This window comes from Leptinotarsa decemlineata, unplaced genomic scaffold (genome assembly GCF_025532065.1).
Source record: "Leptinotarsa decemlineata unplaced genomic scaffold, Ldec_3_MD MMD2_tig00026336_RagTag_RagTag, whole genome shotgun sequence".
Lineage (NCBI taxonomy): Eukaryota > Metazoa > Arthropoda > Insecta > Coleoptera > Chrysomelidae > Leptinotarsa > Leptinotarsa decemlineata.
In genome coordinates, this window is record NW_027412692.1 from 12465287 (window position 1) to 12491512 (window position 26226).

The 26226-nt window shown below is 35.8% G+C and overlaps 2 protein-coding genes across 2 annotated transcripts in view; one reads left to right on the top strand and one right to left on the bottom strand.

The window, feature by feature from the left end:
* Nucleotides 1–26226, bottom strand: part of Rh50 (Rhesus blood group-associated glycoprotein Rh50) — a 111230-nt gene that overhangs the window by 45681 nt on the left and 39323 nt on the right. Inside the window, exon 6 of the mRNA XM_023174353.2 lies at nt 24338–24635. Coding sequence (XP_023030121.2) covers nt 24338–24635 — 298 coding nt within the window. The remainder of the gene's footprint in view (nt 1–24337; nt 24636–26226) is intronic.
* Nucleotides 764–19536, top strand: LOC111518033 (circadian clock-controlled protein daywake). The gene is made up of 5 exons (XM_074183176.1): nt 764–920; nt 5206–5301; nt 8221–8368; nt 13297–13430; nt 18977–19536. The coding sequence occupies exons 1-5, from the start codon at nt 857–859 to the stop codon at nt 19276–19278; spliced, it is 744 nt and encodes a 247-aa protein (XP_074039277.1). The 5' UTR covers nt 764–856; the 3' UTR covers nt 19279–19536.

The following is a 26226-nucleotide window of genomic DNA, read 5'->3' on the forward strand; positions in this document are numbered from 1 at the left end:
GCTAATACCACGAAGGGCGTTGAATTATACCCGACAGGCGTCAGTGCAGGAATCTTCACAGAAAATTTCCTGCATATGCAATTGGCAATACAACTGAAAGAGTCGACCTTCAACAATAATTTTTTATAATAATTTGTTTAAACAATGAAAAAATGGAGTGCACAGAAAAATTTTGGGTAAACATTGCAATCTATAGTTTAAAAACAATATCCCACATCGATCATATTAATTCATTCACTATAACTCTAATCCGAGGTTTTACGGTTTTGAATGCTCCAGGCACTCCACTAAGAAGAATGGCACAACGTTGCTCTCGAATATGGCCTGCTCACAAAATGCCGAATGGGAATACCATTCTGAAAGGACATTTTCACAAATAAATGCAGTTTATACAGTTTATAACTATACATTCTTGGAATTCCTTTTCGAAGTTTTCTAGGATCCTCTGTTCAGAATCTAGGACTAGAATAATAGTTTTTGACGAAAAATAAAATATATTTCAAACTCCAAAAGTGGTATTTTATTTTCAACGTATGTTTCTGCTCAATTACTCCGTATACAATTGAAGTTCATTTTGTTGAATAAGGAAAGCCGGATTCTGTATTTGAAATGATCATCGTTTTTTTAGTGTTATAGTAGCAGTTGAAACACGGAAATGATTTGCAGCGATTGCCAGAAGGTTCACTAATGATCCAAACCAATTTGTTTAACCTTCAACTAACAAAATGTCAACAAGAGGGGATAAAAGCAATTCAATAAATTATAGTATAAGTAAACGAACATTAACACATTTTAAATTATTTATTTTCGGCGAGGATCTCAAAGCTTGTTTCTGAAGAATCTCAATATAATCATAATGAATATTGTTTTGTGCAAAGTGTTGATATTACTTTTTTCTTTGGGATATGGATATAAATTTCGTGAGTATCATTCTGATTATATATATAGAAATGGTTTAGATTCAAACAGAAAATATGAGAACGTTTTTGAATTAACCTAGGTATTGATTATCGTTTTATATTCTCAGATATTTTGTTTCATAATCCACAAAGAAGGATAATTTATTTTTAATCGTACCTAACTATAACCGTTGTCGAGTTAACCTTTTTTTTATGAAAATGCAGGGTACGATTGGGAACTAAATTACTTCGAAATGTATAGAAATCGAAATCTGACCTATTGATTTCAATAGATCCCCAATATCAATATTATACAGAATGTTCAAAAATCATTGTCACTTTTTTATAAATTCGGATAAAGGTAACTTTGTTGTTTCAAATAGAATATCCTGTATTATTTTGATCTGAACAATAAAAAATAAAATTATCTTTCATTTCATTTTGGGGTTCCCTATTCCTAACCTAAATAGTTTTTCATGTATTGGCTTTTGCAAATAGTAGTTTTTATTTCAATTCATTCTTTGAATCGATATAGCTTTGAAACGCCATTTATTGATTCGCTAACAAAATTCTCATTGACAGTCAAACTTCACTTCATCGAAAATATTTACTGTTCACCAAAATGAAGCATTTACAGTCAGAATTAGTACCCTGACCACTCTGGATTGAATGATTCCGTACAGTCTATCAGGTCTTGTGTTTATGGATCTTTTGCTGGAAAAATCCTCACTTGTTCACTTTATAGTACATGTTCAAGAGGTAGCAAAAACGTAGACTTTCGGGAATTTCAACTACCGTGTTCTAATATGACTAATAACCATTCCGTGCAAAGCTTATTGTTAGATCATCTCAAAGTGGAACTTTTATCGAGTAATGATCAACTGTATTGCCAAACATGCGCTAATCTAACTGATTATCATAAGAAAACAAGTATAGCTGGGGCACCAGTCAATCTGATAATAACACTGATGATCTTGAAACATGACTCAACCTCTAACGGAGCACCAAAGGTTCGAAATAGATGAATCTAGCAGACCACTATCATAATATTCATGCAGTCATTGTTCATTGTGGTTCTGACGTTGAATTTGGTCATTATTACGCCTTGGTCAAAGACGAAACATACTGGTTACGACTGGTTTGACGAAAGTCGTGTCACGAAGTGTTCTGGCGATGTATTGAATTTATTGGAGCCTCTGAAGACACCCTACATTTTGTTTCATGAGCGAGAGGACATTGGCAGATCAAGATCTTCAGATGATGTGGTGCTGCAGGTTTTTCCGGGTTTTCCTGCAGCTGAAAAAGCAAATGTGCTACTGGAATCAATGAAGTCGCCCCGAAGCGCCAATTAATTTTAGTTGTTGTTTCATTATTTAATGATTAGCATAAACTATACAATTAAGAAAAGTATATAATTTGATTAATATTCATTTTCTGACGATTGTACTTTGATTTCCACGTCAGGAACATATATACGTACATAAATATACAGCGTGACTCACGGTCGATGGTAGGTTAGACGTTTCCGGAAAACGCAAAGCATGATTTTTCTGAAAATTCCACCTCTCACATTTCCTTATCTGTTCTATCGATCTAAAATATTTTCAGTATTGCGGCGTTGCCACTTCCATCAAAAAGTTCTAGCAACTTTATTTTTTTTAATGGAACACCCCGTATATTAATACATTTTTGGAATCGCTCTGATATTTTAATAATTTTTTGTTGATAATGTCCTATACCTTACTCTATCTGTTTTCGGGATAAAAAATAAATTGTACTAAATATGGTCCAAAACATAGCCTTAATTGAAATTAAGTACATCAGTACTCTCAATTCATGAAAAGTTGATATTTTGATGATAGTTTGGACAAACTTGAAATATTCAAATAACACCAAGAAATCGACTCCATATCATACAGGGCGTGCTAAAATTACTATTATTTCCATTGTGCATAAAAGTAGTCAAAAGTTCATTTTTTCGAATGAAACCCCCTGTATATCACTAAGTAGATTGAAAGATGGTGAAAAATGCTTCAAGATGATGTATCATGTCCCTATACCTAAATCGTCAAGTTTTCTCAATAAAGTCGCTTCTTCTAGAAACATTATTTTTTTTAGAATTTGGATTTAGGTAGCAGTGGAATTATCAAGCTTATAGCAGTTCGGTTACTTTTATAAGTAATTTACAAAGAATTATCGATGGTGTTTCGAATCATCTTCCAAAATGAATCCAAATATCGATTATTCAAACGAAATTCTTATGAAATTATTTATTATACACATGAACAAAGTGATCAAATCATTGTCAGAACGTGTAAAAAATTCAACCAAATGTATCCTGAATTAACAACAATGAACGAGAGGAAGTTTGTGAGGTTACAAAATAATTTCCTTAACTATGACTCAAAGTTTCCAGGGAACAACTGTACCAAAAATCAGTAATTTTTAGGTAAAAAGTGAGATTTTGTGGGCTAAAACATGTGAAAGTACAGACAATAACAGAATAGGATGATTCAAAATAACAAAATTGTAAACAAAATATCACATTTTCACAATAAATGCTGAAAATGTTGTCCATTACATTTTGAACACTTTAAAATGTTTTTTTGTACGTGACTTGTGGTTGCTTTTTCAATTTCCTGGGGATCCAAATCTTCAATACTCCGCACTATTTGCCTTCGCAATTCTTCTTTGGTAGGCACTGGAGTACTGTATACCCTTTCTTTCAAAACACCTCATAAAAAAAAGTCAAGTGGCGTGAGATCGGGTGATTTCGGTGACCAATCCCACGGCCCTAAACGCCTAAACCAACGATCGTCGGAGAGTTCGTCAAGTTTCCTGGAAACTTCCTGGGTGGAATGAGCTGGCGCTCCGTCCAGTTGAAACCACGAATTCCTATATTCCTCTAAAGGCAAATTTTCAAGAAAATCGGTTACGGTCGTCCTTAATATTTGGAGATATGTCTCTGCATTCAGTGTGTCTTCATAAATAAAAAAGCCAATTTTATTGTTCTTCAGAATACAGAAAACATTCAGGTCAAATTTTTCTTGAAAACCCATTTCTTTTGTAACATGAGGATTATGATCAGCCCAAAAATGTTTATTCCTTCTATTGAAAATACCATCCCTCGTAAATTTTGATTCGTCGCTCCAAATTATTTTTGACAAAAATTCCCGATCTTCCTGTGTATGAATCAAAAGGGATTCACAAAAATGCATTCTACGTTCGAAGTCTTCTGCTTTTAGAGCGTGAACTTTGGCAAATTTATACGGATGCATTCCGTGATTTTTCAAAATTCGTTGTACTGAAGCATGTGATACACCTAAATCTTTTTCAGCACTGCGAATGGAAGCTTCTGTATATGCATAAAAATATGCCAAAACGTTAACAATATTGTCCTCATTTGAAGTGAAAGGTTTTGTAACATATGCCTTGTAATCCAAAGATCGTGTGTTCAAATCCCATGGACTCTATATCAGCAGTAATGTTATACAAAAAAATTTGTATGATACATTTGTTAAAAGTCATTTTATTTTGCTCGTGAGTTTGCTCCACTTGCTGACGCTCGTTTTGCAATAATCCCCACTCACAAAATGAAATGTAAAACGTGAATAACTATTTTTCCACAAAAACGGCTTCATTCAGAAAACTTGACGATTTAGGTATAGGGACATGTATATCATCTCGAAACATTTTCACCATCTTTCAATTTATCGAGTAATATACAGGGGGTTTCATTTGAAAAAATGAACTTTCGACTACTTTTATGCACAATGGAAATAATAGTAATTTTAGCACGCCCTGTATGATATGACGTCGATTTGTTGTTGTTATCTGAATACTTCGAGTTTGTCCAAACCATCATCAAAATATCAACTTTCCATGAATTGAGAGTACTGATGTACTTAATTTCAATTAAGGCTATGTTTTAGACCATATTTAGCACAATTTATTTTTCATCTCGATAAACAGATAGAGATAGGTATAAGACATCATCGACAAAAAAGTATTAAAATACCAGAGCGATTCCAAAAATGTATTAATATACGGGGTGTTCCATTTGAAAAAATATAATTGCTAGGACTTTTTGATAGAAGTGGCAACGCCGTAATACTGAAAATATTTTAGATCGATAGAACAGGTGAGGAAATGTGAGAGGTGGAATTTTCAGAAAAATCATGCTTCGCGTTTTCCAGAAACGTCTAACCTACCCTCGACCTTGAGTCACGCTATATACATATGTACATACCTATTCAAATTATTTAAATTCTATTGATTGTTATATAGAGAATTTTTTTTTTCACAGCTGAAAAGTTCAAGAGGTGTCACTTGAATGATCCTGACTTGGATAGCTGTTTGGACACCGCAATTGAAGTCGCAATTCAACTGATTGGTGGTTCAGGTGAGTAGAAACAACATTGTGAGGCGATGACATCTCCACCTACGAAAACGCCATCAATGGGATTGACAAGAGACTCAATCATCAAATATCAAAGTCAAACGAGGCTCCCCAACGAGATGAGTTGCTCCAAGCTTCGACATCGATCGCCAAAAGAGATTTATCCTCTGCGTTTCACTACAGCTTTCACATCTTGGCAACTAGAAGAACTTGTGACCCAACAGCAGATAGCGCTGTTTGGACTCATCAGTGGTGCTAGGCTGAACTAATGAACTGTCCTGAAAAGAACAAGCCTGTCGATCGTAGAGGAATATGTAATCGCCTTCACTTTCAGGCTTATTCTTTTCAGAGGACGAATTTCGTTCGGAGTTCGACGGCGTTCATCGGTAAACTTTGCATTTCTTCTGATCTCATGCATACATGAGAATGGAAGCAATATGCTACCTTACATAGAGGAAAGCATTTTGAAAAAATCAGTATTCCAAAATGCATTGGGATTAGATAAAAGAATATAATACTGAGATATGGTTGTCACGTCACTAGGAGAACAAATAGTATGAATGAAGATAGAAGGAATATAGTCCAAACGGTTTAGGCTCTATTCTACTCTTTCTGAATATCGTCAGAGTTTTTATGTCGATAACTGGGTGATTAGCTCAGAAAGCGAAGAAGATATGAAAATCTTCTTTGATTAGTTCTCTATTTTTTTCGAGGATGCCAAATTTGAGCTACAAGGGGGGGAGCACACAGTTTTAATAACCTGAATTAGCAACTGAATCATGTCCAGTTTAGGGACTTAACTGGAATAGAATTTTGGACACTCTGGTATTGAATAGATTTGATAACCAAGAGAGTTATTTTTCCCTTGCTCAAAGGCTATTTGATCCTATAGGATTTTCTGGCCCAGTATTATCTTCTCTCAAATTATTACTAGTTTTTTGACTGGGGTGGAAGATATTCCTTATCTTCCTAGATGTTTGGTCGCGTCTGACAGACGTTGGAGTTTACATGTATTTTGTAAAGGAAGTCATTATTCTTACGCAACAGCAATTTTTTCAAGATTGGAACCCAGTACAGTTGGTTCAAGGAAAATATCAAGTTTCTCCTATTGAATCAATGACCATATTTCATCTAGAATTATTGGCAGCTACGATTGGAGCAAGATTATCGAAGACAGTAACTGAAAAGATGTCATCGGATGTACTAGTTTTTTGGTGGACTGATTCGACCACTGTTTTGGCTTGGATTCAAAGAGAAGATCATTGGAAACTTTTCATATGGACCCGGGTAGAACAAATACGAAAAGTCACTAAGAAGAAATCATGATTTCATCTTCCAGGTAACGGTTATCCAGCCGATTTTCCTCCAGAACATTCAATTGAATGGAGAGGGTCCTACATGGCTAATGTTTTAAGCCATGTAGGACCCTCCCACAAAATAATATTGTCGAGAAAGATATGGTCAATAAGAACAAAAAAATATGTATTACTTCTTCAGTAAAATGTTCTCGACAATATTTTTCTTGGTATCTGAGCGATTCTCTGTATACGAAAAAATCATCAGAATTTTGGCATACGAAGATTTATTTCCAACTGCTCGCATAAAAATGAATAGAATGAAGGTCAACTGAAAATTCCTGGAAGATCAATTGGTCCAATTCATTGAGAATATGATATCCTTGCAAATGGAGAGAGAGCTGTCTCAATCAGCAATCAATATCAATGAACAGTCTTTGGGATCCTCGTCCATCTTCAATACTCATGGGTTCAATTTTTTTTCTTGTTGTCATCGGCATCGACTTTATAGGTCATTAGCCTCGTGTCCTGGGTAGGCAATGTTAATAACTCCCCGAGCCATTTAGGGAGTTGTTCATCGATGTTACAGGTGGCGCTTCCATCATTTTTCAATCAAGATTGTTCTTGTTGAGGATAGAAGATCCATAACTTGAACTAGTGCCAGTCTATGAGACTTTTCTTATTATTCTTCTTATATTATATCGATTCCCCATTTTCCGACTTCTCAGTTGTGAATTTGCACTTATTTGTGCTTTTTGTCTCTGTGTGAGTCACGCTTGCAGAAAGGAATACATCAGTAATAAGAATTGCTAATTTTTTCTATTGTGTTATAATTGCTTTGTATTGTGAATATTAATCAAAATCTATATTGGATGAACTTTCAAAAAAGGGCGTTTGGAATTTTATATACTGATTACGAGTGAAGTGATGGGATCTACAGTCGTTCTCCAAGCATGTTGGGTCTAAGTCTAGGAAATGGAATTCGCGACAGTTGCTTTTTTAAAGGGGTTCTGCAGGAAATTCAAATATTGGAAAAATAACCTCCTATAGGTATGATGAACAGTAGAAACTCCCTCATCAAGGTAGTATTGCTCAAGAGCTGCTTTTTTTTACTGTCATCACCACAATTTGCATATTCAATAAATTCAATTTTTATTTTGGTGATGAATAACAAGTTACAAAGTATTATTCACCTTGTCGGGTCAAAAACTAGATTATGTCACTATCTGAAATCATTAATTTATCCGTAAAACATGCCGATGAGGATCATATAGGTTGAAAGAAGGCACATTCCAAAAGTCAACGTATTCTCTGCAAGAGTTGGAGATGCAAATTGCCCATCAAAAATATAATAATCAACTGGCTAAGATTACAATCCATGATGATGATGCTAACAATAAAAATATTCAGGTCTCTCAAGCCATTTGGTGGCTTTATCTCACCAGTGAACAAACTTGCAAATATCTGATTGTTAGTTATTTAACGAGAACTGTGTTTCGAACAAAATTTCTGATGTATCTTTGTATTTTCAAAACTGATTTGTCTAAGGTTTCCGAAATTCATAATACTTTCCGTGTTTTAAAACATCACATCGGAATATGTTTCATTGATTTTATTCTGATTCAAGGCATACCATCTCTTCATCTACTCCCAATTGATCCTTTGAGAATAGAAACTTTGGAAATAGGTGAAGGTTCCAGTGCAGTGAATTTGGTCCAAAAATATAAAGATATAAAGCTCCACGGATTCTCCAAACTCAAAGTTGAAGATTCGCAGTAAGTAGAATTTCAAACCAGGCTGCCTCATATCGTTGATTATATTTTGTATTATATTTTAGTTCAATTGGTTTTCGCGAGATGAAGATTTGATTTTTAATTTTTTTGACACTCCAAAATATTTTCTGTAGCACTGCGAAAAATTATCTGAATTATGATGAAATTAAACAGAAACATCACTCAAGAATAATCAACGGAAAAAGATATTTACTCTCTATATGACTTCCATACTTGGGGTTCATTGTTCATTCTGGATGCAATTTTTCCAATTGCGAAAGACTCCTAATGTGGGCGTTTTTCTAAAGGGATAACAACTGGGTGACATAGTTCTGGACACCTAGTTGAGTGTTCAGTGTTGAGAGTAAAACCATGTTCATCGATCCGTTTGCTAGTTGCGTCGAGTAGAATCGCTCTAATTACTGAATTCCTGGTCACTGATTATGCAGAGAAAATAATTCTAGCCCCCCGATGACTAAATAGTCACCAACTAGAATAATCCTGTTATAAAGGTATTGGACACGATTGATTCAAGATACGAACTTCTTAGTTTTTTGGTTATTCACGTTAAGTAGACTCAGATCCCCCTGAGCTCACTTCCCTACTCAGAAGAGTAGAGCAAGATTGGGACGGAAGCGTATCTGTAGTTGCAACTTTATTCTCTGTTGACACATTTGAAGACACATTTTGTAGGAGTTTGTGATAATACTTGCCATGGTGGGTGTACTTCTTGGGAGTGGCTTTGTTGTAGCCCAAGGTAAGTGCACGACTCTCCGGCATCCAGATGGTGTTTCCTGCTGTTGCAGACCCTTGTCGTAGCCCCTTCATCGTTCTGTTTTGGAGTAATCCATTGCAGATCTGTCTATTTTGGATTTCTCTCTGATAGCAAACCTGTACTCTGTCACCGTCCTTCAGGACAGACGGATATCCTATGGATCTTCATCAAGTAACGGCCGAATCAATCACAAGAAAAGGATATCCTCTTATTTGAAGCCATACAGTTGAGTATCATTCGTATGACACCAACTATACCTTGAAGCTTCTCTGACAATAGATCGATCTCAGATTTATATTTTTGTTTCCATAACATATTTTTCCACCATGAATGATCTTACTATGGTTGAGACAAATAATCAACAAAATAGTTTTCATGAAAAATGAGAAATAAAACTTTCTGCTTTTTTTACCACTTGTATTTGTAATTGATGTAACTACAGTTTCGTCCTATAAGGACATTTTCAAACTAATACAGTATATTATTCCACTAACGTCCTTAAAACTGAAAATCTATCAGAGATAAAATAGTTTTTTTAAGTCACGAAGTCAAATCACGATAATAGATTGCATAATTATGAATTCCAAGGTTATGATGGTAATGGACGTCGACTGATTGAAATAATAATGTCAATCAATTAAAAATATAATCAGCATAAAATAAAAAACCAATTATCGAAAGAAACTTATAACCTGACTTGTGAGGCTACCAGTTAACCCATATTTCAACAATTTACCAGTGATATTTATCCTTGAGACGATGAGGAATTCAGTTAGTTATGCATTCAAACAAGGATTATAATCTTTCCGTAATCCCATACTGTTATTTTGATTTTTTTTAACGGCCGGAGGTCGTCAAGAAATCACAAGTTCAAATATTTTTTTCAAAACTTCATTCTGCCTACAATAACAATAATTATATTGATACTATCTATCCCATCGATGAGAGACTCACCATCTATAGCACCAGTATTTGAACTTGTTATCAGTGTGGCCTCATAACTATGAAATAGTTGTCTCGTTATCTTCATTCTCTTTGAAACTGAGTTTTCAATATACGACTCCGCCACCGCAGAAGAGTTCCAACCTTTAAGTTCTTTTACCAATGGTAGATCGCCACATTTTTCTACATGCATAGTAGCCGAGAATCTGTGTAACGAGAACGAGTGCTGTGTGTAGAGCTGAGGATTTTTCAATTTCAAGAATACTGCCATTTTCTTTGGAACAGCTCTAATATTATGAATGCCCATAACTTGTTTCACATGTTGTTTCTAATGAAGAATCGCTGATATTCAAAATTTGAAGGCCTCAAATCTACGTATTTTCGGTATAAAACATAGACATCAAAAGGAAGTACTTCTTCAGGAATGACGATTACTCTGTTTTTAGTATATCTCAATGTGACCAAAACTTTGGTATAGCAGAAGTAACCTGTATTGTGAATACTTAAAGCTGTCGGCATCTCAAAGGCTAAAAAAACCAATACAGAGAAGTAACGCCGCTACCAACTACTCCACGTGGATTGAAGAATTGGCGGTTCGTGTTGGATAATTTTAAATGACCGAGTTTTATGATTTGCTGAAAAGTCATAAAATTAAATTTGAAGTCATGTTAAGTGAGGGAGATTATACGATACTGTTTGAAAATGTGAAACTACTTGCACCCGATCATGGATACCACAGTCGGCTTCTAGGGAAAGCCATAGAAATCCATAAACATACAGAAAAATCTAACAGAATAGAGGGGGCGATAGCGCTTAACCGGATTTGGAATCCCATACTGAAAGATGCTGAGGTGGCAGCAGTGCAACGCGATGTAACAGGTAATGGCACTTCGGCCAATAACAACGCACCAACTTGAAAGGCGGGCTACCTGTGTCAACATAAATACAGCTTACGAATCAGAAATCACTAAAGCAAATTCAAATCCAAGATAGAGGGAATGTGAACATTGACATGCCCTACGCACGTGATATTGAAAATCCCAAGAATTGGCCAGGGTCGTATTCAGAACCAACATCTTGTTGATCGCAAGTGCTATATCATACTTAGGAAAACTTTTTTATAAAAACGAGTGAAATGTACAAGTTTTACAGTTTAACGGGAAAAATGCAGATAATATGTGTAATATAAAAAGATTTTAATTGGATTTTTCACAGCGCACTCATGCATTATATTAAAAGAGACGTAATTATTTCTTTATTGATAATTTTTATTTTATGTAAAATCAAAAGGAATATTGATCGAAATTATTCAACTGGATGAATTTGTCTCTTCATCAGTAGTGTCATCCTCACCAATTTGAATTATCAGTGGCTCGATTTGTGCCTCTATTATGTTATCAAGCTTCCACATCTTTGTCTCGACTTCCGATATCACATGCCGAACACACTTCTCCCATTTCTCCGCTGTGACTCTTTCCAAAACCTCATCAAAAAGTACTTTGACATCTGCAAATTTGAACGCGGTGTTATGCTGAGCTACAGAATCCTTCATATCCGCCCATATTAACTCGATAGGATTGAGTTCGCAGTGGTATGGAGGCAGGCGAAGGACAATATCTCATCGACTATATATTTTTGGTATTCAAGCTTCCGCTCCTTGACAATTTTTAGTAGCTGTACTCTTAGCATTGATTCTTCAAAGCTAATATTCTTTGATCGCAGCCAATTTTGGATTTCAACCATCTTTGAAGACGTTGTCGGAATCTTTTCGTTAACCGTCGCGAATGATAAGGTGCATTGTCCATTACAATCACAGCATTATCCTCCAGATGGGGTTGAACTTTGGAAAACCACTAATCGAAAGATTCACCGTTCATTCCTTCGTGATAATCTTCAGTTTTCTTCGACTCGAAACATCACAGCCCTTCAGCAACAAACCCATTCTCATTGCCGATGTGACAAATAATAAGCCGTTTTCCTTTACCTGTAATTATGGAGAGGTATGTAAGTAAATAAAACAAATATGTGGGTTACTTTTTATATATTGAGATTGAGGCAGGTCTTAATATAAATATAAGTTTACCTGATGGATTTGTTAATCCGGTGGATAGTCCATCTAGAAAGGCCCTCCTAGATGAGGTCACAGTTTCATCGACCCATACTTTAGGAGTAGTATGGCAAGCATTAACCCAGGTTTCATCCATATAATGAATTGTTCTCTGTTGTTCCCTATAATATTTAATTTTGGTCAAATACTCTCTCCTCCATAACACAATTTCCTCTCTATCCAATAATAAACTATTGCGCCCTCGTTTTTTCCATACAAAATTCAAATGTTTCAATACTTTATGGAATGTTGACCACTTAAAACATGGCGATAAAACATCTTCATTTATTTCTGTGAGTACTTTGTCTATCGTAGGTATTTCATTTCTGAAGAAGTAAGTACTCATGCACTTTCCTCCTGATTGCATGTTTATCAGCATCATCTATTTATTGATTTTATAATGGTTTGACGATTCTGATTTGTATTCGGTTTGGAAAATGTATGATTTTATTTGTATTCCCGTAAAACATTGTAAATCGAAGCGCAACACACTTCAATTTTATCTGAAACTTTCGATACGACTTCGTCGACAGTCGATGTCTCAATGTCTTCCATATCTTTCTTGAACACATTTAAAATCATTTCTTTCATCTCAACACTCAAATGTCTTTTTTTGGATCGTTTCCTGGCTGGACTCTGAGATAGCTCACAGTGTCATCAGCAGTGTCTGTACTGGACATCTTGGAAAACAATTTTAAACGATATACTATAACGCACGCCACACAAACGACTGATTACAACCCTGTGCTGGTACCGAACTCGTACCAAGAAGGCGAATTCACCAATGAACGCTGCCCTTTCCATCTGACACTGGGCGATCACGTCAACATCATGCTTCGGTTATGTTTTGTTTTACTCTATCTTGGATTTGGATAGACTTTAGTCATCGGTGAACCAACAGGATGCAGTTCCATACCACGATTGTCTTCAAACCTGAACGAAGATCGTAACACTGATTGCTTCCTTTCTGTCTTTAAAAGATTCCCACATTTATTTGTATTAAGATGGAGTAGTAGAATGCCAAAAACTTATTTATCTTGTACAGTATTTACAGAATAATATAAATCGATCTGCCTATGATTTTCCTAAAAGTAACCTTTTTTTCAGTTATGATGCCTCAAAAAAAGTTTTGAAGTTCAATTCAATACATCCGGAAGTCATACAAGAAGCTGATTATGACTTCAACGGGAAAATTTTGGTAATTCCTGTTTACGGAAAAGGAGCATCAAATGTAACATTAGGTATGTATACACAGTCAGAAAATACACACATCGGAAAAGTCTAGGGATATTTTTAAAAAATGGCAATATTTTTTTTTTAGATCGCTTTAGGGAAAAAAAAAGTTGACGGGTGATTATTAAACGAATGTAACTTACAACGAAATTTATTAAATGGTCAAAAATACTGAGTGCGCATATAAGCAAAACTAAAAAAAAATATGGCTCTTCTTTGGCACCCCGAAAAATAATCATAATACAAAAAAAATTGGAATCAGTACAAAGTATGGCCTCCACGCTAGTTTATTACGGCCCTACATCTATCGTGCATTGAAACGTTGTGTGAATGTTCCACATATGCGGAGTAATTCTTCGTTGAAGCATGTCCCACACATGCTCGATGGGATTCAGGTCCGGTGATTGTGCTGGCCATGGCAATACATCAACTCCTTCGTTGGTGAGCCAGTCAGTCACTAGACGCGCGACATGTGGACGAGCATTATCGTGCATTAGGTGGAAGTTTTCACCAACAGCACCAGCAAACGGACGGACGATAGGTAGAAGAATGGTGTCGAGGTACTGTCGAGCTGTGAGGGAGCGATTTGGAAAAACGAGATCGGTTCTGCCGCCGATCATGATTTCGCCCCATAGCATTACTGTACTACCTCTGTATGTGTGGACTTCCTGGACGTTTCTCAAACGTTCATTATTTCCAGGTCGTCTCCACAGTCTTACTCGACGAGAATCTGGATGAAATCCAAATCTGGATTCGTCTGTAAACAAAACAGTGGCCCAATCATTTGCATCCCAGTTTTGATGTTCTTGACACCATTCTAATCTTCTACCGCGATTGCCTCTCGACAAAGGTGGACATCTAAGTGGCCTTCTGTTGTGGAGATCTGCATCATGCAGTCGATTTCTGACAGTATCACGACCAATGGTTACCTGGTGCGACTGCTGCAACACGTTAACCAACTCAGGTGCTGTGATTGTCGGTTGTCTTCTTGCGGTTAAGACAAAAAATCGGTCTTGAACTGCAGTTGTAGCGCGTCCTCGCCCTGGATGTTGTTCGGCTGGACTGCCAGTTTCACGGAAACGCCGCCACAATCGAATGATAACACTTTGGGAGACCCCCAAACGAAGAGCTACAGCATTTTGTCGCATGCCACCTTGAAGAAGCCCTACAGCTCTATTCATCTCAGCCAATGGTAAGTGATGGCGTTCCATGTTAATGCACAATATTTCCAGTTTAATTGCTGAGCAAGAACTGCATAGAATATACAAACTCGACACTTTCAGATTATTAATTTTAGCCGGAAACCTACAGTTTGTAAAAAACTTGATAAAAGATTAGTTACCGTTTTTGCAGGCTTTGTTCAACCCATAGAAATCTACAGGGTGGTCGAGTGTACCAATTTAATCGAAATTAAATGACATCATGCATTTATTTTCATGATATTTAGTATGTTATAAAAATATCCCTATTCATATTCATATATCATATTCCGATGTGTGTATATAATAAAAAAAATTGACACTTTCCCACTCAGATTATTTTTGATGAGTATTCCACTAGGATCCAGTTGATAATGATGATGAATTATCGTTATAATGGAAGAGTTTCATAAAACTCAATAAATATACAGGCTGATTCACGGTGGATGGCACATGACGTTTCTGGTAAACCAGACACCGGATCACTTTGAAAATCCAACGCAAAGCATATTTGAACATTCAACAGACAACTAAAATATTTTCGAAAATGCGGTTTTGCCACTTCCATTAGAAAGTAGTAGCAACTTTGATTTTTCAAATAGAACGCCCTGTATATATATATATATATATTTTCAATTAACAACAATTACCGGACAACTTTAATTCATTTTTTTCTATACCTATATATTACCGTTCCTGAAATATGAATTAATTTCAATTTATTTCTACGAAAATCATGACCTCTAAAAACGCTGATATCTTTGAGTTAAGGAATACTACGGTACCAAAATTTGGTTCGAGGTTAAGTGATACTTGTGATGCCACATTTCACCGTAATCTCCGTTACTTCAATACAGGGTGGTAAAAATTACCGTGTTTGTTTGAACATGGTTGACAATTTCACTGGTTCGGACTTCTATTGTCTACTATATAAAATGATTTGAAATCCCTGAAACAACTAAAAAAGAATAATTAAAAATGAACAGCTGAAAATAACAATTATATTAGGCAAAATAAACCTGAAATGAAATAATAAATGAAAAATAAAAAATAAAGGAATGAAAAAAGAATAAAAAAGCGTTGAGATTCCAAATCACTAACGTGACTTCAGTGAACTAACGTGACTTCAGTGAACTAACGTGACTTGGAATCTCTACGCTTTTTATTATTTTCTTTTTTCATTCCTTTATTTTTATTTCTTTAATTGTTATATTTTTACTTGTAGTTTATTTCACCATTATTTCATTTCAGGTTTATTTTGCTCAATATAATTTTTATTTTCAGCTATTCATTTTCAATTCTTCCTTTTTTAGTTGTTTCAGGGATTTCAAATCATTTTATATAGTAGACAATGGAAGTCCGAACCAGTGAAATTCATCATGAAACATTGTCAATCACCTTCAAAAAAAGTGGTTGACAATGTTTCATGGTTTATTTTATTAGTTGGGACTTCTATTGTCTAATATGATATAAATCGATTTAAAAACCCTGAAAAACTCTGTAAATATATGATGGAATCGGCCGATACTTGATGAAAATACATAACTAACGTATTCTAAAAACACTTTATTGTGTGATTTTCACTAGACATTATTACAAAAATGCAACACGTGTTTCGCCATACAATGGCTTGCTCGGATGTGTCTTAATAACCCCGAGAAAGCCATTGTATGGCGAAACACGTGTTGCGTTTTTGTAAAACTGTCTAGAGAAAATCACACAATGAAGTGTTTTTAGAATAATAACTGTTATTAAGACACGCCCGAGGAAGTCATTGTATGACGAAACACGTGTTGCGCTTTGGTAAAACTGTCTAGTGAAAATCAAACAATAAAGTGTTTTAAGAATACGTCAAAATCTGTAAAAACGAATTGAAAAGATTAGCTAAAAAAATAATAGTGATAACAATTATATTAAGCAAAAAACTGAAATTATAATGAAATAACATACAAGCTCAGACAAAATAATAAATAAATTTGAACTATTAACACGAAATGAAAATTAAAATTTATTAACAAGAAAATGAAAATTGAAAAATTAAAATATTCCAAAACAAGTTACCTCACGACGTTTCGATTGTTAGTATCCACAATCATCTTCGGGTGGTAATTGGGCTTATTCCTCCGAGATCTGACTATTTATAGGTCATTCGTGTGCTTTCACTTATCCCTTCTTCCTTCTATCCGCTTCATTGGTTTTAGCGGGAGTTGGTCGTGTTCCGATTGATTAGAAGTTTCCATATGTTGCGTATCTCTACGCTAGCTTGACTGAATGCGTTGTTGGACAACATATATGCGGCTTCTTTGAATTTTCTCCTGAACCAGTGTTCCTCCTTGTGGATTATTTCAGCTTGAGCCCACTTGATGTTACGTTGATGAGGCCAAACATGCTCTGCTATTCCGTATTTGCTGGTTTCTCCTCGCTGTGTGTGTTTCTTGTGCTCAGCAATGCGAACTTTCAATGGCCTATTAGTTTCACCAATATAGGATTTTCCGCACTCACAGGGTATCCGGTAAATGCAATTCTTGGAATCGCAGTCCGCGTTTGGTGGCCTAGCTTTCGTGAGGCTGCTACGGATAGTGTTTCCAGATCTGAAGCACGTTCTGATGTTATATTTGGAGCCAATCCTTCATATCCTTCCTGGCAATCCTCTGATGTAGGGAAGTATAAGTACTGGTTGTAGCGGCTTCTCTTTCTTGTGGAGCTCTTTCTGTCTTCTAGCTAAAACCTGTTCTATCATCACTCTGGAGTAACCATTCCGTTGAAGGTCATTTTTGATGATGCCTAGTTCCTTTTCGAGACCTTCCTTTGTATTACACAGCCCGAAAGCACGGTCTAGTAGAGTCTCGATGACTCCTCTCTTAGTCGATTGATGGTGATTGGATTCCTGGTTCAGATACTGTCCCGTGTGAGTGAGTTTTCGATATACAGATGTTTCCCATTCAGCTAATCTTTTTAATTTGTTTTCACAGATTTTTTCAGGGATTTCAAATTACACAGCATATTGCAAACACCCATATAGTGGCACGTGGCATGAATACAATGATTCACACGTGTTCCAAATTTCGCCAAAATCACTTATGAGCGATAAGACATATGTCCTCTTTTATGAACAGGAGGGAACGAAGAAGTACCTTTGATGTGATTTTTTTTCTTCTTTCTTTTTTTTTATAATCTCAGTTCTTTAAATTGATTTGTATTTCATGATTGTTCCAAATTTCATTATTTATTGTAATATAAAAACAACTGTAATTTCAAATCTATTTATATTATATGAGACAATGGAAGTCGAAACTTTGCTTGAAAAAGTTATTTGATATTGGTGATACTAGAAACAACAACAGTAATAATTATGATACTATTGATAATAATGATAATGATAATAATAATGAAAATATCGATCATTCAATTGGGGTTTTATGAAAAAATGTCGAGTGGATGTAAATATTTATCTGAATGCAATTTCAGTCCGGTAATCAGAAAATATATCTGAAATGAAGCGTGTTCGAAACAAAGAAGATTGCGGTAAATCTTATGTAGCTCAAGTGATGTAATTTACAGAAATGATTAAAAAATTAAACAATGAGGAAGGATTTTTGAATATTTCAACTGGGGCGCCCCCACTGAGGATGAAAGGGGCGCGTTTACATAAGAAAATCGCTTTTCATCACTGTTTTCCATTGTAGGTGTGCAGTGAGAGAGGATTTTTCAATATTCCAACTGGGGATGAAAGGGGTGCATTTATACATGAAAATCACCTTTTCATCACTGTCTTTCCGTACCGCTATATTTCCGGAGGATGAAATTTCGTATTCAAGTTCATTTTATGTTGTAGATGTACATCAAGAAGCGCCAGCCGCGGGAGAAGAAGGCGCGTAAAATAAACTTACCTTTCAATAAATTGATGGATGTAACCGTAACTACGTGGTTGGAGATCATTTTGAAGAAAAAAGAATTGAAACGTTCTATGTTTTCCACCACTTTCATTTGTAGCTAACGAGTTTAATGTATATGTTTGAAAATGTCCATATAGGACGAAACGCAGTAACGTTAGTTACAAGTTAAAGTGGTAAAAAACAAAGAAAGTTTCAATTCTCTTCTCTTCATCAAGTTAGCTTCCCATCACTGTTTCGCCATGCCCTTGAATTTCCAGTGGGTGAATTTATATTTAGTATCAGCATTGTAGCCGTGCGGAGCCGGAGCCTATCGCTAGTTTACCATAAACCAACCCATACATTCACAACTAAAAACAACTATTCTAATCTAACTCGGGAATATATATTTTCGCTAATCGGTTTCCACTTTAGATATCACATGTCACTAAGTTAATTCCATCAATGTACATTGGATTTCAGAAAACTGGAGAATCAATCACACCATCACCTTTGAAGAGGTAACCAAAGACAACAAAAAATATTTCACTGTGCCCTCATACACGATAAAGGTGAACACCTCTTATGCTCATTTTGACTTCAAAAATCTGTTCAATGGTAACGAAGAACTTTCCAAAACTGTCCATAAGGTCATGAACGAAAACTGGAGTGTGATTATCGACGATATCAAAGTTGGCATTGAGCTTGGATATCAAGAGGTATTTAGACAGCTGACTAACAAGTTTTTGGAGGCTGTTCCGATTGATGACGTTTTTTTGGAATAGAATTGAAATATTTCTTCATTATCATTTATTCATCTCGGCGGTGAATAATATTTGTGACTGATAATATTGTTGATACATTCAAATGAAATACAGAGTGAGAGGAATTCATTCATTTGCATTTATCGAAAAATATTCATATGCATATTCATAGGAATAGCAAAAGAAGTGAAAACTATTGTTAAAGAAAACATTAACTGACCCTTGTAATCAACTTCAATTTTGAATGTTAAAAATGAATTAAATGATGCTATGTATTTACTCTTCAACTTATTTTTCTGAAACTATTTTTATTCTATCAGATTGTTAAACTGTTTAATATTTCTGTCGAAGATGATCACTTTGTGATTGAAACACGTGTCGAAGTGTTAAACATAACGGATACTATGTATTTACTCTTCAACTGATTTTTCTGAAACTATTTTTTATTCCATCAGATAGTTAAACTGTTTAATATTTCTCTTGAAGATGATCACTTTGTGATCGAAACACGTGTCGAGGTGTTAAACATAACGGTTTGGTGTTGGGATAAAACTCCAGTAATATTTATTGAAAATATTTGATCTATTTCTCGGGGTGTAGAAATAAATTTCAGAATTGACGGGGCTATGTTTTTGGGAAAGGAAAAATGTTTGAAAAAGAAGAGTTTTGGCTTTCTACTTCCCCATCTTCATACAAAAATATGGGAAAATCTTCTAAATAAAGTAAGGAAACAGTCAATTTCAAAAAAGTAACTTCTTTGCATGATCTATACATCTTTGTAGGTATAGAGTTGCCTCTTTTGAAATTGATTGATTCCTTTCTTTCTTTGGAAGATTCCCACATTTCGAAAATAACAAAGGGTTAGATTATTAAGAATCTCAAATATATATAAATTGTAGGAGATAACAGTTTTTGTGATAAAGTAAATCATTGTGATGAATTCAAAATAACAATAAAAGGAATACATCAATTTGTTCTCAATATTATTCACATTCCTCAATTTTGCCATCTCTTTAGTTTGGTTTATTCTAGTTGAAAAGTTATTTGAGTGATGAACAATAGTCAAAATGCGATTGATCTATACAGTGTCTCAATTTTGAAACTTACAAAGGGCTATATCTCACGAACGAAAGCTGATATCGAAAAATGCTTGAAACCGTTTCTAGGATAGTAAGGGGGAACTAAAGTGACATGAAAGAGAACTCACCCCCATCAACCCCCTAGGCCCCACCCACCAAAATACAAAAAGTTCAAATTGCAAACCCCTACTTGCGAAACATTATTGAAAAGACTATAAAAAATTCTATCCAATGGTATGAATAATAATTGTACAGGGTGAAGCAATAATTGTGAAACTTTGGCTCGAATGGAATATTTAATGAGGTTTTTGTTGAACTGAAAATTAATTAAAAATGTCGATTAGGTAAATGTTCAAAGTGGGTTCCGTTGTTTTGTAAACCATAATACAACCTATTTCCAAATTCTGCACGAACTTTGGCAAATGTTGTTCTAGTAACGGCGCGACATGCTTGTGTAATTCTTTCTCGCAATTCCCCAAGCGACGCAGGTTGATTTTTATGAACAACTGACTTGAGGTGACCCTATAGAAAAAATTCAGATGGCGCCAAGTCTGGTGACCTTGGTGGTCACCCAATGGGACCTCTTCTTCTGATCCATTTGTTCGGATAATTAATATCCAACCAGTGCCTAACTGGAGCTGCATAGAGAGGAGGTGCTCCATCTTGTTGGAAGTGCAGAAATTCTTCATCTACAGTCTTGGTCGTCCCTTTGGTTCTCTAATTTATGCACAATTGATTGTGTTTTCCAGCATATCAAGATAAATGTCGCTACTTAAATTGCCTGGTATGAACAAGGGACCAATTATAGCATCGCCTAATATTCCTGCCCAAACATTCAGTGTTTCAGGATATTGAGTGTGACCTTCTCTGAATCGATGCGGATTCGCATCACTCCAGTACCGCCAGTTTTGTTTATTTACATTACCATTCAGCATGAAATTACATTCATCACTGAAACAAATATTTCTTAACATTCTCGATTCAACGCGAATTATTTAAGTCATAAGTTCACAAAACTCAATTCGTCGGTCTGGGTCATCATCGCCTTGTTCTTGAAGAATTTTTATTTTGTACGTGTGAAACTTATGTAATTTCAACACCTTTCTAACCGGCTCACGTGAAAGTCCTGTCACTGCAGATACTTGAAGTGTTGATGCAATAGGCAAAATTCCCAAGGACCTCAATTTGGGTTGCTTTATTCAGTAATCTTGGGGCATTCCTTTTTTTATTTTGCACTGATCCCGTTTTTATAAACTTTTCAACTAAATCGCGGACGTGAACGTGACTTACATTTTTGTCCGGATGCCTTTCATGAAATATTTGAGCTGTTTTTAAATAACACTGGTTCTGGGAGGCAAATATGAAAATTATTTCCACGCGCTCAGGTATACTGTAAACCATCGTGACAACTAAAGCTGAATAACAGTAGGGATTGTACAAATGATGAAAATCAATGACATTTAAAAGTCTCAAATAAACCAAAAATAATTGACTCTGACAGAACCCAAAAAACAGATCTTTCCAACTTGTTTTGCAAAAACGGCAAATTAAGTTTTTATTTAACAAAAGAGTATCGTTGGACACTTATCACTCAAAATAATAGTCCGGGAGGTAGCTGATATTAAAGTTCGGGCAAACTTTGACAATAGGCTGTATTATTGTTTACAAAACACCGGAAGCTACTTTGGACATTTACTCAATTGATATTTTTAATAAATTTGTAGTTCAACAAAAACCTCACTGAATATTCCATTTAAGCCAAAGTTTTACAATATCATTTTTCGATATCAGCTTTCGTTCGTGAGATATAGCCCTTTGTTAGTTTTAAAATTGTCACACTGTATACAATAATTTTTGTTTCCACGAATACATTCTTGAAAATACGAGGCCCATTCAAAAAATAAGGTGAATTTGAATTTTTCTCAAAAATACTCATTTGTTCATCAGTTTCTATTTTGTCCCCTCCGAAGTTTTCCCTCTCGGATATAAGTCACTGGTGCCAACGCACTTTTTGGTACTTATGTACTGAGCCCTATCCGTGATTAGATTTTTATCTCCACAATCGTCACAAAACGCCATCCCTTCATGGGTCTCTCCAATATTGGAAACAAAAAAGTCACAGGGGACCAAATCTGCTGAGGCATGATTACGCTGTTGTATTCGGCCAGAAAAACACCCAAGAATTAACACATCCCGTCCACGGTCAAACATACGGAATGGTACACATAAGAAGTCGTTGTTATTTTCACCGATTATGAATTACAGTAACGAAGTTACTAACAAATAAGAAAGTTAACCCTCCCAGAAGCCCACACCACTGCTCCTCTCACACCCCTGCAATCGAGAAGAGTAGGTTCAAAAACAAATAACCGGATGCTTCTCTAGGAGAAGCATCAGTCCAACTCATGACCCTTTTTGGGTCAATGTCTAAACGAATTACTTGATGAAGAATTGGTATTGATGAACATATTGAACTATTCTGTTATATTCAGCGGAGGTGCAAGTATTTGACAATTGTGAACAATGTATTGCCAAACATTCGACATTTCTATGATTTAATGATTTTGAATGATTCCATGACAACGCAAGTTGTACCTACTACTAGTGTCACGTCGAAATCGTTGGTTTAATTTGCCTATGTTATTAAGGAGAAAGCAAGGAGGACATTCTAAGACTCATACGAAAGGCTCCAGAAAGACATCTGTCACCCAACTAAAGTAGCCACCATAGTTTGACAGGAAGGATAGAATTGACAAAAAGAGGACCAGTGGAGTATATTTTCAGAAATCTAAATTTCGAGAGCCGAGAATTCACGAAGTCTCACTTTTCAACGTGTAATTCCATTAGTAATATGATTCATTCATTAGTAAATGTTCCATCTGTTAGATCTGGCAGAAGTGGAGTCAGTCATCGACCATATCAGGAGACTGGCTCAGAAATTCTTCAAGTTCTTTCTACCGAAGAGCCCGCTGACGAGGGACGTCACGGCAGTTAGAAGCTATCATGGACAGAGCCATAAGCACGGGCTAGTCTATGAAGAACTGCAGATATCCCGTGAACGGAGCGAATGCGATCGCGCTTAGTTCATGGAAAAATTGGATAAGAGTATTCACGCACACATGATGACGTGATAGCAGAAATACTCTTACCTGGGTTTTTAATGAACTTTTTCCAGGGGGTTATCGACAACTGCTACCAACAAACAGACGAATGATTCTCTGAGAAGTACCGAAACGCGACAGAATGACAACTTCCGCGTAAGCCTCGGCAGGAAGCGGAAAACTATAGATGAGGCTGATATAAGGCGTTTTTGAGTGGAGAGCCAACCGCTAACACCAGCGGGGGCGTCTCCCACTGCCCCATCGGGGGACTGTGTGGAGGCGCATTTCTCTTCCGTGCGGAATTCTTGAGAGCGCAAATGTATCGGGGTCTTTTCCTGCCACTTCCTCTACCCCATTCACTACCCATCCCAATTCTTCCCACTGTCCCACTCCATAAGGGAAACCCTTTTGTACATTTTGTATATTTGTATATATTATTGTATATATTTTATAAACACCACAAAAAAATACATTAAAATTGCATGGAGAATAGTCAATAAAGAACATTTTGATTTTGATTTTGATTTTTGGTAAATGTTCCACACAGTGTGTAAGAAGGTATTCATTTGATAAAATAACATATAGTATTATGACTTTCCAACACTCTGCAGAAACTCTATGCTATATTGACCATAGTCAAAGATATTTTGCGGCTACTCTTTGACTAATTTTGGAGAAAAAATTAGATGAAAGTACTTGCCGGCTGTAAGTCTACCACAGTGAAATATGCCTTGAAGAATCAGAAATTGATGAAACACATTTTTTACAATGAGTGATGGAAACTCAAACTCAATCAACAGGCTCTTGCTGGCACAAATTTGTCTTATGAGAGGAGTTTTTCACTCACTCGAAAGATGATCGATGGAAAAAATCTTCATTCTAAATTTTCCGCATACTTACCTGTAACGAGTCCACCAACAACAGCTATGGCGAGAGTAACAACCAAGCCTAGAATTTGGTATCCAGCTTGCTGCCCTGCATTTCGACCATCTTCTGGAAAGACGTTAGTACCAATAATATCAGCGATGTCTTTGTCAGATCTAGCGGGGTATATTTCGTAAAGGCTTTTGTGATAAACATCTTCAGAAGCAATTCCAGCCATGATCCCACTAACTAAACCAGCAAAAACAGCAGGCAGACCATGGAGATTGTGTACACCGCAGGTGTCCGGGATGCTGAACGTGTTCTCAAGAATGGGCTGTGTAAGAAAACATTAAATTGAATCGGTATATGATTGGAAACAGTCAGCAGAGACATATGATAATAGTAGTGATAATGAAGCTCATTGCATCTACTTGGGGCATATGATTCTTGGACCCAATGATCAGCTATGTCACTGCGTGGAGACTGGTCATTGGTGGATGATGCAGGCTGGCTTTCTCGACTTTGTCAGAGCTTTGGAGATAACCATCAACCATCAGAGCAAGGCGATGTTTGTGGTGGAGTTTTCAGCTACGGGTGAGGCAAATATCGCCCGAAAAGAGGGAGAAAAGGGGATGGAATACCAAATGAATAACAGAACTCTGCAGACTCTATCAATACTACTCTGTTGGAATGGTTGTTCGGAATACTGGTGGAATAATGCCCCTTCTACTCAGAAATCTCAAAATAATGCCTTCTTTCGTACGATGACAAAAATCTCAGCCAGACAAATGCAGAAGGTTGTCATTCTTGACTGATGCCTTCTGCTTAGGGCACATGATTCTTGGACCTAATGATCACTCATCCCGCAGTTTTCTGTATAACAGGGCTTCGACGGAAGAGTCCGATAAGCTTAACTTTCGGGAATGATAATAAAAATCATCAATTTATGTCTTATACAATGTCGTACGTATATACAGTAATAATGAATAAGGTGAATAATTTGTTAGAACAACTGAAGGAAACTCCTTCAGGGTGGCATAGAAAGTATATACTCATGTTATATCTCATAGACAATGAATGAAATACGAATATTACATACATTTGAACACTAACGGTTTCATTACCATAAAATTACACGATTCATAAAATTATGGAAAGCATGGTCTGATTCCACGAAATGTAAATCCATATTTATTATTACAAATACTAATTACAGGTAGAATAGCAATTTTTGAAATTCTATTAGAGGTAGTAGCAGGGCTGTAGCGAAAAGAAAAACCAGGGGGGAGGGAATCCAAATTTTCCCAACCCCACCAGCAAAATTTCCCAACTTTCGAAAAATTGAAAGCCGAGGGATTAGTTACTACTATAATATATTAATTTTCTCACTTAGCTATCCAAAGATTGGATGAATGCCTATGCTCGTTAGGGTATGCACAAACAAAAATAAATTTTAGTAATTATAAAAATATTAATGGGAATTATTCTACTTTGGACCAAGGTCCTTGGTCTTCCACCATATCCACCATTTATAGGAATATTCAATATAAATGAAAGGAAACAACACTTAAATAATAATGTGCTTATTGTTTTCTACTATTATTTTTTCTATCTTCACGGCCCGAAATTTCCCAACTTTTCCAAGTCAAAAAAACAGCGAAAAGTTGGGAATTTTGTAAAATTGTCACTTCAAAATTTGTGGACTGATCAGGACTGTTCTCTTACTTGGGAGAAATTAAACTTTTTTGACGTTTTCAAACAACTCAGAATTTGAAAGTATGGGATCTCCAAGTTATGCATGTTGAGAAATCCAACTTTCTTCGGGCTCTTTCTGTTTTCTTATTACCTCTCCCTTTCTTCTCTCCCATTTCTATTTTTAATTTTTTTTTAATTTTTTTACTATTATTTTTTTCTATCTTCACGGC